The sequence below is a fragment of the Vipera ursinii genome (assembly GCF_947247035.1).
Source record: "Vipera ursinii genome assembly, chromosome: 6".
Taxonomy (NCBI): Eukaryota; Metazoa; Chordata; class Lepidosauria; order Squamata; family Viperidae; genus Vipera; species Vipera ursinii.
This window is the reverse complement of record NC_139515.1, coordinates 59,238,093-59,253,107: the sequence shown is the minus strand read 5'-3', so window position 1 is coordinate 59,253,107 and position 15,015 is coordinate 59,238,093. Positions and strand designations below refer to the sequence as shown.

The 15,015-nt window shown below is 37.3% G+C and overlaps 1 protein-coding gene across 1 annotated transcript; it reads right to left on the bottom strand.

Annotated features, from left to right (window-relative positions):
* Positions 1–2,193: 2,193 nt before the first annotated feature.
* Positions 2,194–7,284, bottom strand: NDUFA6 (NADH:ubiquinone oxidoreductase subunit A6). The gene is made up of 3 exons (XM_083366773.1): positions 7,123–7,284; positions 5,708–5,823; positions 2,194–2,431 (listed from the first exon to the last, which is right to left on the bottom strand). The coding sequence occupies exons 1-3, from the start codon at positions 7,262–7,264 to the stop codon at positions 2,300–2,302; spliced, it is 390 nt and encodes a 129-aa protein (XP_083222899.1). The 5' UTR covers positions 7,265–7,284; the 3' UTR covers positions 2,194–2,299.
* Positions 7,285–15,015: the final 7,731 nt, after the last annotated feature.

The following is a 15,015-nucleotide window of genomic DNA, read 5'->3' as shown; positions in this document are numbered from 1 at the left end:
GAGGTCAAACATTTCTTGTAGTTGGCCACCAGGTTTGCACATATCTCAGGAGGCATTTTGTCCCATTCCTCTTTGCAGATCATCTCCAAGTCATTAAGGTTTTAAGGCTGACGTTTGGTAGCTTGAACTTTCAGTTCCCTCCACAGATTTTCTATGGAATTAAGGTCTGGAAACTGCTAGGCCACTCCAGGACCATAATGTGCTGCCTCTTGAGCCACTCCTTTGTTGCCTTGTCTGTATGTTGGTGGGTCATTGTCATGCTGGAATACCCATCCATGACCCATTTTCAATGCCCTGGCTGAGGGAAGGAGGTTCTTACCCAAGATATGACAGTACTGTCCTTCATCCCTTTGATGCAGTGAAGTTGTCCTGGCTACTTAGCAGAAAAAAACCCCAAAGCATAATGTTTCCACCTCCATGTTTGATGGTGGGAATAGTGTTCTTGGGGTCATAGGCAGCATTCCTCCTCCTCCAAACATGGTGAGTTGAGTTGATGACAAAGAGCTCAATTTTGGTCTCATCTAACCACAACACTTTTACCCAGTTCTCCTCTGAATCATTCAGATGTTAATTGGCAAACTTCAGACGGGCCTGTACATGTGCGCTGCAGGATTTCAGTCCTTCACGGCATAGTGTGTTACCAATTGTTTTCTTGGTGACTATGGTCCCAGCTGCCTTGAGATTATTGACAAGATCCATGTAGTTCTGGACTGATTCCTCACCGTTCTCATGATCATTGAAACTCCACGAGGTGAGATCTTGTATTGAGCCCCAGACGGAGGGAGATTGACAGTTATTGTTTCTTCCATTTGCAAATAATCGCACCAATTGTTGTCACCTTCTCACTAAGCTGCTTGGCGATAAGTCTTGTAGCCCATTCCAGCCTTGTGTAGGTCTAGAATCTTGTCCCTGACATCCTTGGACAGCTGTTTGGTCTTGGCCATGGCAAAGAGTTTGGAATCTGATTGAATGATTGTTTCTGTGGACAGGTGTCTTTTATACAGGTAACAAGCAGAGATTAGGAGCACTCCCTTTCAGAGAGTGCTCCTAATCTCAGCTCGTTACCTGTATAAAAGACACCCGGAAGCCAGAAATCTTGCTGATTGATAGGGGATCAAATACTTATTTCACTCATTAAAATGCAAATCAATTTATAACTTTTGAAATGCGTTTTTCTGGATTTTTTGTTGTTATTTTGTGTCTCACTGTTAAAATAAACTTACCATTAAAATTATAGACTGATCATTTCTTTGTCAATGGGCAAACATACAAAATCAGCAGGGGATCAAATAATTTTTCCCCTCACTGTATGAAGAATTCCTCTGAATAGTAAATTAACAATTAAAGATCAAGGCTCATGTGTTTCTTTTATATATTCAGCTGCTGTACTCATCCTTTTGGGAATATATACTTTACTGAATTGAGATGTCCTGCTAAATTAATATCCTTGGGATTGTGCTATCCATCTTTGATACTACATAAAACAGAATGTCAGCTTTCTTTCTGAAAGGAACAAAATTACAAGCCTATAGAAAAGTACATAAAGCAACTTCTCAATCTTGCTATTTGATTCAATTGAATCAGTATAAATACTGCTGGTATAAATACACATTTTTATAGAACTTTGAGAAAGTTTTAATTATAATTTTGGTGAAAGCTAACTGCTTAGACAGCTATTGTATAACTATTAGATTTTTCCAGTTACCTGGGTTTTTGTTATTATATACAGCTGAAATACCTTAGAAAGATTATAGGATTAGGATGTATAATGGAAGTATTACGTAGGTTGCTAAATTTTGAAAAACTGTAATAAGCAACTTCCATCTCTGCTGTCAACATTTAAGCAGTGTGAGATTTTTATTCCAGAATTTGGAATATTGCTACAATTTTGCGGCAGTAAACACATGAATGTGGTGTACCCTCTAAAATAAATATTTAAAAATTCAATGGACTTCTAAGAATGTAATGTTTTGAATTGCATTTGGTTCCTTTTCTCCCAAATATTTTCTGCATATATATCCAATAGAATCTCACCATACACTAAACAGAAATTTAATGTTACTTTTTAGATTGCAGTGTTATATATTATTTAAGACATTAATTGCAGTGGAAGTGATACAACATACTTAACTATAGTGAAGTAGATTTTGCAAAATGAATCCAGGATGAAATAGCATGTTACTCAGAATCAATATAAATAATGCATGCCTACTTGAATACTTTCTTGCTGAAGAATATTAAGAAAAGGCGTTTATTTGGAACAGAAAATAAAGTCATTATTCTCTATTGATGATTTAGTTCAAGGATCATGGCCTGTGTAGAACTTGGATAGGAAATCCGTGGGTTGTGGTGTTTCTGTCTCATGAAAAAATCTCATTATATGGGTCTTTTGTTTCCACACATTGATTGTTTCTTGGAATTCCATTTTTCCCTATACCAAGAATAAGAGAACAATTATTACTTAAATTACCAATATGCCATGTGATAGTTCCTGTCAAATCAGTTTTAGGAAGAAAATTATCAAAAATTGGTAATAACTGATTTTTTTTAAAAAATAATAATAATAACAGGTTTTATACTCAGAAGATCAAAATGGGTAAGTAACCCATGGCCCATCTAATTTCCAAGCCGTCTTTAGGAAATCAGACATTTGCTATAAAATCTGTTAGTTCTCTGATAGGAAACAGAGGAATACCTTTCTTTGTTCAATGCTACCCACCCTGTAGTGCCTCTTGTAAATCTTGGGGGGGGAAGCTGTCCTTTTTTTCATAGAAAAATACAACAGTCCACTCATGCCTAGCAAGAGATCCTTAGCTTAGCATAACAAACTGTGGCAAGTTCTTAAAGAGATGGGAGTACCAGACCATCTTATTTGTCTCTTGAGAAACCTATATGCGGGTCAAGAAGCAACAGTGAGAACTGGACACGGAACCACTGATTGGTTCAAAATTGGGAAAGGAGTCCGGCAAGGCTGTATACTGTCGCCCTGCCTATTTAACTTATATGCAGAGCACATCATGAGAAAGGCAGGGCTAGATGAATCAAAAGTTGGAATTAAGATTGCTGGAAGAAATATCAACAACCTAAGATACGCAGATGATACCACTCTAATGGCAGAAAGTCAAGAAGAACTAAAGAGCCTCTTGTTGCGAGTGAAGAAGGAGAGTGCAAAACTTGGGTTGAAACTTAACATTAAGAAAACCAAGATCATGGCATCTGGCCCTCTCAATTCCTGGCAAATAGATGGGGAAGAAATGGAGGTAGTGACAGATTTTGTTTTCCTGGGCTCCAAGATCACTGCAGATGGGGACTGTAGCCAAGAAATTAAAAGACGCTTGCTCCTGGGAAGGAAAGCCATGGCAAATCTAGATAGCACACTAAAAAGCAGAGACATCACCCTGTCAACAAAAGTGCGTATAGTCAAGGCTATGGTCTTCCCAGTTGCAATGTATGGCAGTGAAAGTTGGACCATAAGAAAGGCTGAGCGCCAAAGAATTGAGGCCTTTGAACTATGGTGCTGGAGAAGACTCCTGCGAGTCCCTTGGACTGCAAGGCGATCAAACTGGTCAGTCCTAGAGGAGATCAATCCTGACTGCTCTTTAGAAGGCCAGATCCTGAAGCTAAAACTCAAATACTTTGGCCACCTAATGAGAAGGAAGGACTCACTGGAGAAGAGCCTAATGCTGGGAAAGATCGAGGGCAATAGAAGAAGGGGACGACAGAGAATGAGGTGGCTGGATGGAGTCACTGAAGCAGTAGGCGTGAGCTTAAATGGACTCCAGAAGATGGTAGAAGACAGGAAGGCCTGGAGGAATGTTGTCCATAGGGTCGCGATGAGTCGGACACGACTTCGCAGCTAACAACAACAACAGGTAGGCCTTGCACATCGTATCACCAGATTCTATCCATGATCCCTTTATGAAGGATGCTTGGGAAGAGAAGGGATATATCTTACAAAACCCGAGGGCACTAACGTGGAGGGAAAGAAGCAAAAGGCCAGAACCAAATATGCAACCAAGGACAAGGGCCAAGAAAACAGAACACTAAGTAGGAAGCAGGACAAGAAGAGGAGATTGAAAGTTTTCATAACTATAAAGGAGATAGCAATAGATATGCTAATAAAAATGTTTCTATACTAAATATAGAATATGGGAAATAAACTGAGAGAACAAGGGATCTGACCTTAGGAAGACAAATATGCAGTCATAGACAACACTGAAACAGCAGTGTTGCTTATAAGGGGCCCACATCAAGTTATTCAAAGGAACAGATCCAGTAGAAATAATAAGAGATGTTGTGTTATCCCTAATATATACAGGAAACCCACTAATCAGTGTGGAAATATTGCTAATAGCATTTGGTTAAGAGTAAAAGGAAAGAATAAGTGATATTGTTGTACAACCACCTGGTTAAAAGATCAAGCTCTTTCTATTTTAGATGACTACTCTTTCAAAGAGTCATGCAATGCAGGTATTCCTTACTTAACAACCATTCATTCATGGCCATTTAGTTATAACAGCACTGAATGAATACACCCAGTCCCCAAAGTTACATCTGTTACACCTCCCTTGCAGTCCCATGATCCAAATTTGGACACCTGACAGCCAACACACATTTACAGCTGTAGGGGATGCTTCAACTTCTCCCATCCTTGCCCTTTCAGCTGCTCTGCCCTCTGCCCTGTAATCCTGCTGTCCTATGCTCCACCACTCCTGCCCTTAGCTGATCTTTGCCATCTTCCTCCCACTGCTAATGGGATGAATAACTGCTAATAACTGTCTCACTTAGCAACAGAAATTTTGGGCTCAGTTGTGGTTGCAAATTGAAGACTACCTGTAATATATACATATATTAAAAACTACAGACTTTAAAACTCTTGATACCAAATTTAAGCTTTCACATTATAGACTACAGAAAATGTTTCTATAGCTACAGTATATTAGAAATAAAAGGAATCTCAAGAGAATGGGCGCCCATTGTGAAAAGCAAATGTTGAATTGTTAATGAGTGATAAGACATCTTGTCTTCTTTCGGGAAAGAAATGGAGCCCTACCTGATCATATTTGTACTAGTGGGGAAGGAGGAAACTGAAGCTTAGGATACACGGAAAGAGTTAATGAGAGAAAGTTTAGCTAATTTAATTGAATGTATGACTCCAAAATGGAGTACATATAGGATACTGAAGAAATAGTGGAGGTAATCTTTTGAGAACTTCTGGTGAGGTTCCAAAAGACTGAAGGAGAGCAAATGTCATTGCTATCTCTAAAAGGGGAAGGACCTGGGAAACTTCAAAGCTGGCAACTTGACATCTGTATTGGTTAGCTAGTGTTTGACCAGATTATCAAGCAACATGTTTCTAAGCACTTATATAGCCAAGCTGCAATTACTGGTAATAGGAGCCAGTATGGGATTGTCACAAATCAATTATGCTAGAATAATTTTAACTATCTTTTTAAAAAAGTTGCTTCCTTAGTAGAACATAGGAATGCTATAAACACTGCATACCTAGACTGTATTACCAAATAGCATTCAAGAAAGAAAACTCAGACAAAAATAGCTGATAAAAATAAGAGGTATTTTCTATATGTTACAACTTCCCATTCTTTCTATTTTCACACAGATTTGATAAAAAGAGAAAATAATTATCTTCATAACACCCGTAATCTTACATCTGCTATGGATATAGAACTAGTATTATTTGTCTTACCTTAATAACAAGCAAATCAATAATTCTGGGATCTGTAACATGGGCATTTTTCATGAACAACTCTCGCACCTTATCACGCCCCTGTTTCACTGTAATCTCCAGCTGGTATGTATGCACTAGACCAGAAGCAAAATAATGTTCATGAATGAAAAATAATCCTATGGACATTATCAGTTGTCAATGTTATCACCACTTCTGATGAAACTAATTTACACAGGTTGTTATGTGAAAAAATTAATTAATAGAAAAAAATCATTTAAGCTGCAGGAAAATAAGAAAACACTATCAAATATGATTATTCTTATTTTATCATGTATAACTAGATCTTCAAGCTATCGGTCACTTAAACAAGTGATTCTCCATAAGGAAAACTCTTTCCCAACACCATGTAACCATCCCGTGCCCCAATATTAAATACTATACTAGATAATGTATTGTGGAAATACAGCCTACAGGTGTTTAAAAACCCCATTTTTGTTACAGGGTAAAGCAGAGTTATTTTCATTTTCTAAGCAGAAGCAAAAATTATGTATCATTTGAGGTAATGTAAAACAATACAAAATCTTAAACTATAAGGCAGAGTTTTTTATAGAGATTCTCAAGTAAACTGTCTTGAGGATCAGTTTGATCAAAACATGGAACTACAATTTACAATGAAATAAAAATTGGATTTTTTAAAAAAACTAAAAGGTACATACATTTGAAACTCTTGCTGCCTTCTAAATCCACATGGTAATTTTTAGTTTTTCTTTCCACTCTGGCTATTTATGAAACTATCTGTAACAGCAACTATTTCATATGTGTTTTTTCTACAAACAAATGTACTGTACTATATCCCCACAGCAATTAATATTTACACATTTATTTCTGAATCATGATATTCCAATTAGTTTCAGGCTACATTCAGAATACACTTAATGTTCAACAATGAGAATGAATATAAAGATTATGAATGAATCCCAGCAACCAAAGATGATGAGGCCATTAATCAATAGAAGAGTTTGAATTATGCACTGAATCCTTATCACAAATGCACAAAATCGTATCTTTATATACATCGATAATCTTGACTGAGTAATTATCTATCAGGGATGGTGTAGTAGTGAATCCTGCAGAATGGAGGGGTTGGACTAAATGACCTCTTAGGTCCTTCCATCTTTATGAACTTAATCCAAGCAACTATCTCCTATTTATTTATGCGTCTAGTCATCAAGGCGATTTAGAGCAGCCATTCCATTTAAGGAATTTCCGTGAAAACGTAAAAGTACCCCTTTGTGATCTTCAGACCGGAGAAGCCGTGGAGGAAAGACATAGGACAACTCCGGTCTGCGATGCTCCTTTTCAAACTAAGTTAAACGTTTCCTGTCCCTGTGACCTTGACGGCGGAGATCGCGAACGTAATCACGGCCCCTCACCAGTATTTGGGATTTCGCGGTACCAAGTTCTATATAATTCTCTCACGTGCCGTTTGGCTTCAGCCAAATCCCGACTGAAGATTGGTTTTACTACGGCTCCTACAGCTGTGCCTGCCACCTTCCCAGCCCCGGCGACCGCCATGTTTCCCGTTCAGATAAACAAACCCCGCCCTCATCGTTTCCTTCAAAGGGTAAGAGAGTATTAATTAACTATGTGTCTATTGGCTAAAAATTATGACATTCACCTAAAGATGACTGACGATTGGCTAATCTCTTGTTGTATGACTGGAAGAGAGGACTACCCACTTACGGATAGTGACCAATAGCGTTGAGAGAATTTAAGATGAACGTTGCAAAGTAAACTCAGATTTGGCTCTGCTACCGCTCAAACCGGAAGTTGAATAACCCGATGTGGGACTATCAAAGCGGTCGACGTGCGCCAGACTGACCTTACGGTTCTGGGTGGGGGAAAAAAAACCGTAGAGATCTATGTGTGGTAGAAGCGTTGTGGTATGTACAAAGAGATATGAGGGATTTATCGACTTCTTCAATTTACGCTTAGCGACTTCGGTGAGGCAACTGGTGAAATTTAGAAACCTTGAAACATTTAAACATTTGCTTTGTGGTCCAAGCAAACAAAAAGCACCAAACTGCTAGCTAACATGATTCCTTCTACTCTGGTCCATATGGTTCACTTTTCAGACACCTTGTGTCAACCTGGTAAGGTAAACTAGATTGCCAGATTTTATATTAGCAGAATCTTGCAAATCTTTCTTCCCCATTCCCTTTACAGCCCAAGAAACTAGGGAGGATCTCTTACAAGTCTCTTAGACTGCCCATATTCCTTTTGAGGACTGAGTTGCCTTTTAACAAATCATTTCCTTGGCTGCCTCTCTTTACCCTGTCTCACAAGGTCATTCCCACATACTGTCACATCTTTGTCTACCCTTGTGTCTTTGCTGGAGACAAGACAGACAATTTTCTGGCGATTTTCCACTTTTGTGTGTGATGGCAAAAGCTCATTGAATAACCCAAAGCAATTGGAAAGATACTTGTTTATTCATTAGGTGAGTAAGGTACCGTGATTAATGGGTTCCTGTCAAGCTTCCCAAATAGAACAGACAAGAAAACATGACCAGATGAGCTAAGCTGCAGAATGCAGCCGCGCGGGTTGTGATGGGGGTTTCCTGATACTCCCATGTAACACCTCTACTCCGCAAGCTGCATTGGCTTCCGGTTGCCCTCCGGGTGAGATTCAAGGTGCTGGTGATGACCTATAAAGCCCTAAATGGCTTGGGTCCGGGATATCTGAGGGAACACCTGCTGCCGGCATCAAGCTTCCTTCGTCCTGTGCGTTCCCACAGGGAGGGTCTTCTCAGGGTACCGCCGGTAAAAGATTGCCGGCGGACAATACCCAGGGGGAGGGCCTTCTCTGTGGGTGCGCCGGCCCTTTGGAACCAGCTGCCTGTGGAGCTTAAGACTGCCCCTGACCTTCGCTCATTCCGCCGGGACCTGAAGACCTGGCTCTTCGAGCTTTCTTGCCTGGACTGAGAGTATTAACTGGGGTTTTAATTGTATTTTAATTGTAATTGGGGTTTTTAGTTCAAGGTTAGTGTAATTATTTTAATTGTTTTTAATTTTTGTAACTTGTGTATTGTTTTTAAAAAACCTTGTGAACCGGCCTGAGTCCTACGGGAAAAGGGCGGTATATAAGTCTAATAAATAAATAAATAAATAAATAATCTTACTTAATTGTAGGGCTAGGTTAATATAATATTTCAAGTGTACAAATCTGGCATTTCCTTTACAGGCTGAGAAGCTAGATGGTGAGGGTTCTTCTGAGCCTCTTTCTCAGCACATTATGCAGTTGCAGGCTTTGCCTTGTTTGCCAGTCTGACTTTTCCCTAAGCAACATAGCTTTACCCCATCTCTCAAGGTCTTTCTCACATATCTCCCAACCAGCAAGAGCTAAGAGCAAAAAGACTCGTCAGTGCAGTACTTATGGAGATGCAGAAAAAATTGAAGAGGAATATGAGCAAGGAAAACTCTAAAGTTATTATCTACATCCTTGAAGAGGTTACAGTGGAATATGCTTCTCTCCTTAGTTTTAAAATACAGGTAGAAAAGGCTAAGCACTCTTCTGCAAGAACTAAGGAGGCAAACTCCAAAACACATGGAAAAGGTTTATTGGCAGCCAGCCCATTTCAGATGAATTTTGAAACACATTGACAGTCCTGTTTATGCTGAATAAATCAACTCATTAATCATAGATCATGCCCATGACAAAGGATTCCATCCAAAATAAATTGGGCCACCAATTTGTGTCCTTTTAGATCATTTTAGTGTTTGGGCTATCTGTCTACTTTTATATTTCATCTCTTTTGGGGGGGGGGGTTTCCTTTGAACACCACCCAGAGTTCATTGGAGTTGGGTAGCTATAATAAATATATACTAATAAAATAAAAATACCTCCTCTGTTTGTTTTGTTTGACAATTGTTTGAAGCTGTTATAATAATGATATTTTGTTTCATATTCGTAACTTTCCTGAAGACTGTCCAAAAATGTAGAACTGCAGAATTCTGAGAAGCAGCACAGAGATACTTAATTAGACAATCCTATGTTACTATTAAAACAAAAGAAGTTCCTTTTATCTTCTCAGATGTGAAATACTGAAAATTGCTCCTTAATTAGGATCAACCTGAGAACTGCAGAAAAAGATGAACATGTGAATAAAACCATGCAAATATAACCCAGAGATTTTCCTAGATTCCAATGGGATAGTATGTCAAGCAAGCAGCTTTCCTGCCTTTCTCAACAAGTATATACAAAAAGGAGAAGCATGGAGAACAACTTCACATGATTTTCCTAGTTTCTTAAACATAAAAATCTACTTTGGGAGTATTGCTGTAATCATTACCATCTTTTGAAGTGAAGATTCTTATTATAATAAGCCATATTCTAATTAAATGGATGGGATGAATCAAAAGAAGCTTGGTTAGAAAGGTATAATGGCTGGTCAAGGATTGAAAGACTATGAAAATTCTATTAGATCAATGGTCCATCTAATCTATCTAAACAGAAGTGGTTGATCAGATGTCTGCAGACAATGTAAAATAAGATATACAAGCTTCATGCTTCATACAATATATATTAGGGCTGTAGGCATTTGCAAGGGGAGGGAGGGAAAGGGAGGGAATTGATGACACGTAGGTCTAATAACATCCCACAGCATATGAGGTTGCAATGCAAATGTAAAAGGGTGGCACTTTCATTGGTGACATCATCATATATTATTATTTTGGTAACATAGTAAGGAAAGACACCTATGTTAGTGCTCTGCAGTGCTTTGGAACTGTAATTTAGAATGTTTGTGTGTCAAGTTCCAGTTGAAAAGCCCAATGAAGTAAATTATCGGAGACATGTTGATCTCTCATGTAAACTTTATTAGACATGGCATGCCATTATGATAGAAGGAAAGCTAGCTCTGGCAATATGGCGGGAAACATAATTAAAAGAGTAAAACTTTTTCTCCCCTCTCTTACAGTTCAGGTCACATTGTCCAATTAATCTTCAAGCATTTGTTATGAGAAGAAAACTTTGGTTCACCAAAACATCTCTTCAGCGGCCTCAGCTCTCAACTGATAGGGAACACCTATGTATCCAAAGCTCTTCCCTCCCCCCTTGCAACTGTAGGCAAGCTAGAAGCAGTATGGTAGTCCTAACAAAAAAAATCTTTGTAGCTTGACATTGTGTTAGTCAATAAATATTTAGTAAATATTTAATAAAAGTTTAATTTTAATAAAGTTAGTTTTTTAAAAAAGATTTACAAATATTGTGAGATGAGATAAAATATTTTCAGATGACAAGGATTCAACTACATATTAGAAAATCTTACAACTTAAAACTTTAAATCAATATTGAAATAAAATTATGTAATGATAGTAGTGAGTATAATATGAATTTCAAACTAAAAACTAAGAAAAAAATACTGCTTTAGTTTCTGTATAAACTGAAAAATCTAGCTTTAATTGTTATAATTAACTTGTTTTAAAACCTTACATGAAGAGAACCCCAAATGTCAGATGCAGAACATTATCAAATTGTAGTACAAAAATGCTTTAATTGTTGAATTAAATTCTATATCTGATGTATTTTTCAAGTTTGAAGTTAAATCTGACTTTGAATCTGCCATTATTTTATAGACAAGATTATATGTGATATCCAATGACAGAGCTTCCTAGCATCTGTTAACATTGTAATGGTATGTGGGGAAAAACCTTGGGAGACTAGACAAAGAGATGCTGCAAAGGGAACAGTCAGATTAAAAAAACAGCACAGCTCACAATTGCATTGTGGGCTGGGAAGAGGATGAGAATAGACTCTCCTTAGTTTCTCGGTCTGTAAAGGAGATGGGGAGAACAATTTTACTTTCAGACTTGCAAGATTCTGTCAATGTAGCTTTACAATAAAGTAGATTTAATTCATCTGATTGCGATTTCTTTCTGGTTTCCCCAGCAATACCGACACCAATCTTGCAAGTCTAAAATTCGGGGGCCCCACCAGCCCCCTTTACAGCCAATACAGTAAATTTCATTATAGGTTTTCCACTGCTTCCTTTAATAAGGGGTTCCCTGTGGCTGTATTTTTTAATTTTTATTATCTCTGAGAACTCATGCAAAAGTGCTACATTTATCACCTGAACAAGCTGCAGTTTCCATGTGTGATTATGAAGCATACACAATTAGTACTTACTATATATTAGTCAGGCAACTTAATAGGCAGCTAAATCCATAATTCTATGTCCACTTCACCCCACTAACCTTATGTTAGGAAGAAAGAAACTGATGGGGGTTTTCCAGTGTTGGTGAGACGGAAAACAAACTCATCCACTTGCCTCTTTAAATAAGGACAATACCATCTACTAATATTTTTATTGTGGCAGAATATAGATCAATAATGGGGACAACACATTTTTCTGCCTGTTCAATGTCTATCAGTCTTTAATCTAAATGGAACCTATATATGACTCATATGACATTTGGTATGTCTGTCATTGTACCATTATGGGATAGTGTCTTTTAACAACATTTATCATATCCATGGATTTGCTAATACAAGCTAATTTTAAAAAGCTAGTTTACATTAAGACATTTATTGGAAGAAGCTAGTTGTGATCTGTAATCTGTTCTATTCTCTTTCACAACTCTGGAGAATACAGTGGATGCAAAATGTTCCCATTGCCTTAGAAAAATAGTTGAAGGGCCTTTTGTTTCAAGTTACCGGTAATCTTTTAATTCATGATTGAAAGATAATTATATAATACCCTAAAATTGATGGGAATGGAATTTCTGCTATAGTTACCTCTCCTTTATAAAACTGGTTAATGTGAAATTCCCTTTTTCAACTTGCTGCTGTCCAAATATGTGGGACCTGGATTCCCACTTTTATTGGACAAAATGTTCTTTGGATGAGGTGGAAGAAAGGGAAGAATCAAAGGAACAGAGAAAAAGCAGTATCAACATATTGGTAATGAAACAATTATCCATAAAGGATAAATATTTGATGTCTCATATATATTATTTTATTTGTCTATTTTCATTGTTATTACATAAAACATATATCCAAACAAATAAAAATTGTCTGGAGAGTAGTAATATAATAAAATTATTGGATATGAATTCTTAAAATTCTGCATTAGCAACAATAGTACAGACTGCAAAGAACAAATGGCGCTTGCTTGCTGACATGCTTATATTTATGGGCTGAAGCAAATACCGGTATCTCCTTTTCAAAGAAACCATTTCATCTAGTGAAACTTAATTACAGGAAATCATGCTTGTGTCAGCTTCACTGCTTTCCTTACTCCTTCTTTGCTAGTTTCATTGTAGATTTTCTGAAAATATAGAATAACAAAAAAGTTAGAAAGGAAAAATAGTCAATTGGAAAAAAATGTAACATAGCAGGAGGAAAAGATTTAAGAAAGAAAATATAGTATCTGTACACCGCCCTGAGTCCTCCAGGAGAAGGGCGGTATATAAATCAAATAAATAATAATAATAATAATAATAATAATAATAATAATAATAATAATAATAATAATAATAATAATAATTTTAATGTTTATTTTGTACAAATGTAAGGTTACAAATGTTACTTTCAGAATCATTAAGTTTCTCCCCCACAGGATTGATGACAGGTTATTTCTGAACAATACACATTCACATAAAATCATTGCCTTGTAAAAAGAATGGTCCAAAAGATATCCCATAATTTAAAAAAATATGTCAAGGGTGGCTATCTGAGGGATCTCTTTTACATTTCTTAGATTCACCTTTAGGTATAAGTATTGAAAATCAATGGCAATATTTTTTAACTAGTCTGAAGCAGAGAAGGATATAGTAAGTATATTATAAGTTATAAACATTGATGTTTCTTTTAAAAGAATAGGTTTGATGAAGAGGCGGAGAGGAAATAGTCTCAAACAAGTCTTGAAAATCAGGGAAAAGAAACTGGGAATTCTGTCCCATTCATACTTATGGCTTCACTTAACTTGCATAAGTTCCCTACTCTCTGGGGGCTTAGACTTCCAAAAACAGCATTAAATATCTCAATCTACCCCAATTTTTCTTATTACACAGTAAGGTCACATTTGTGCAGAAGTAAACATAATTTATTACTCAGAGTTTACTTTCAAATTTGTAATCTTATACTGCCAACCCTTGCCATATTTACTCAGTCCTAGGGAATTGTAGGAGCCTTACTCCAGTCATAAATGCATATACTACTGCTGTGATTTTTCAACATTCTAGACAACTTCACCCAGTTAAGTAATTCTGCAATCAGGTTATCTTAAGGAGAAGCAAAATGCAACTTTTTTATGATCAACTTGCTCCTAAGCACTTCGCTACATTCTTCAGTTATTCAGCAAAACATCTCAAAATGAAATTGACTGATGAATATAAAATTAACCTGCCTCTTTCCGAAGATGCCATCTGTTGCTTGAAGACCCATTTAATCTTATTTATTCTTCAAAACATCCTTTGTGGCCCAGAGATAGGAAAAGATTGGTCTATACAGCTATACCAAAAAAAGGACAAGCAAGGCCACAAGTTAAACCTGAGTGTGATGTAGTTGCTAAAAGGCAATGCTGTTTTGAAATGTATTAACAAAAGCATAGATTCTAAATCACAGGAAGCAGTTATGCCAGTCTTTCAAATCCCACTTGGACTGTCAGGGAATCACAGTTTGAAAAGGGCAAATTTCAGCAACTTCAAAGGGGTGGCGGGTGGGTGACAGCTCTGGAATCCAAGCCCTATGAAGAACAGTTAGAGGATCTTAACAGATTTAGTCCATGGATGAACCAACTAATAGGGTGATATGATAGCAGTCTTCAAATATATGAAGTGTTACCACATAAAAAGGGGATGAATTTCTCTGATTCCAGTTGGGGAGGAACCAATGAATTAAAACTATTTAGGAATACTCTAGAACAGACATGTCAAACTTGCGAGTTCACATGACATCGTGCAATGTATAGGGACGGTTTTGCCATTGCCGGCAATGGGGTGGGCGCGGCTTCCGCATGACGCATCGGGCGCATAGGCCGGCAATTTGACACCCCTGCTCTAGAAGGAACCTCTTGACTTTATAAACTGCCAATCAATAAAACAGCCTGCAATACAATGCAGTGAGCTTTTCATCATGGTCTGCAACAGCAGTAATTTAGAGAGTCTTCAATGGATCCTGCACTGAGCAGTACTTAGAAATGATCCATAAATGAAAAGAAAAATGTCAGTTAACAGTCAGTTTTTAGAATAGAAGAGGAACACAGATCAGATTGGTAACAGGGAAAGAGCAAGAGAATACTAGAAGGCTTATTCTTGCTTTATTGA

Bases quoted from the DNA above. Each gene is read 5' to 3' on its own strand.
- NDUFA6 (XM_083366773.1), bottom strand. From the start codon at position 7,264: ATGGCGGTCGCCGGGGCTGGGAAGGTGGCAGGCACAGCTGTAGGAGCC. The intron at 5,824-7,122 runs GTGAGGGGCCGT...CTTCTGGTCTAG, and splicing joins CCGCGAAATCCCAAATACTG to TGCATACATACCAGCTGGAG. The intron at 2,432-5,707 runs GTAAGACAAATA...TTCTTGGTATAG, and splicing joins TTGATTTGCTTGTTATTAAG to GGAAAAATGGAATTCCAAGA.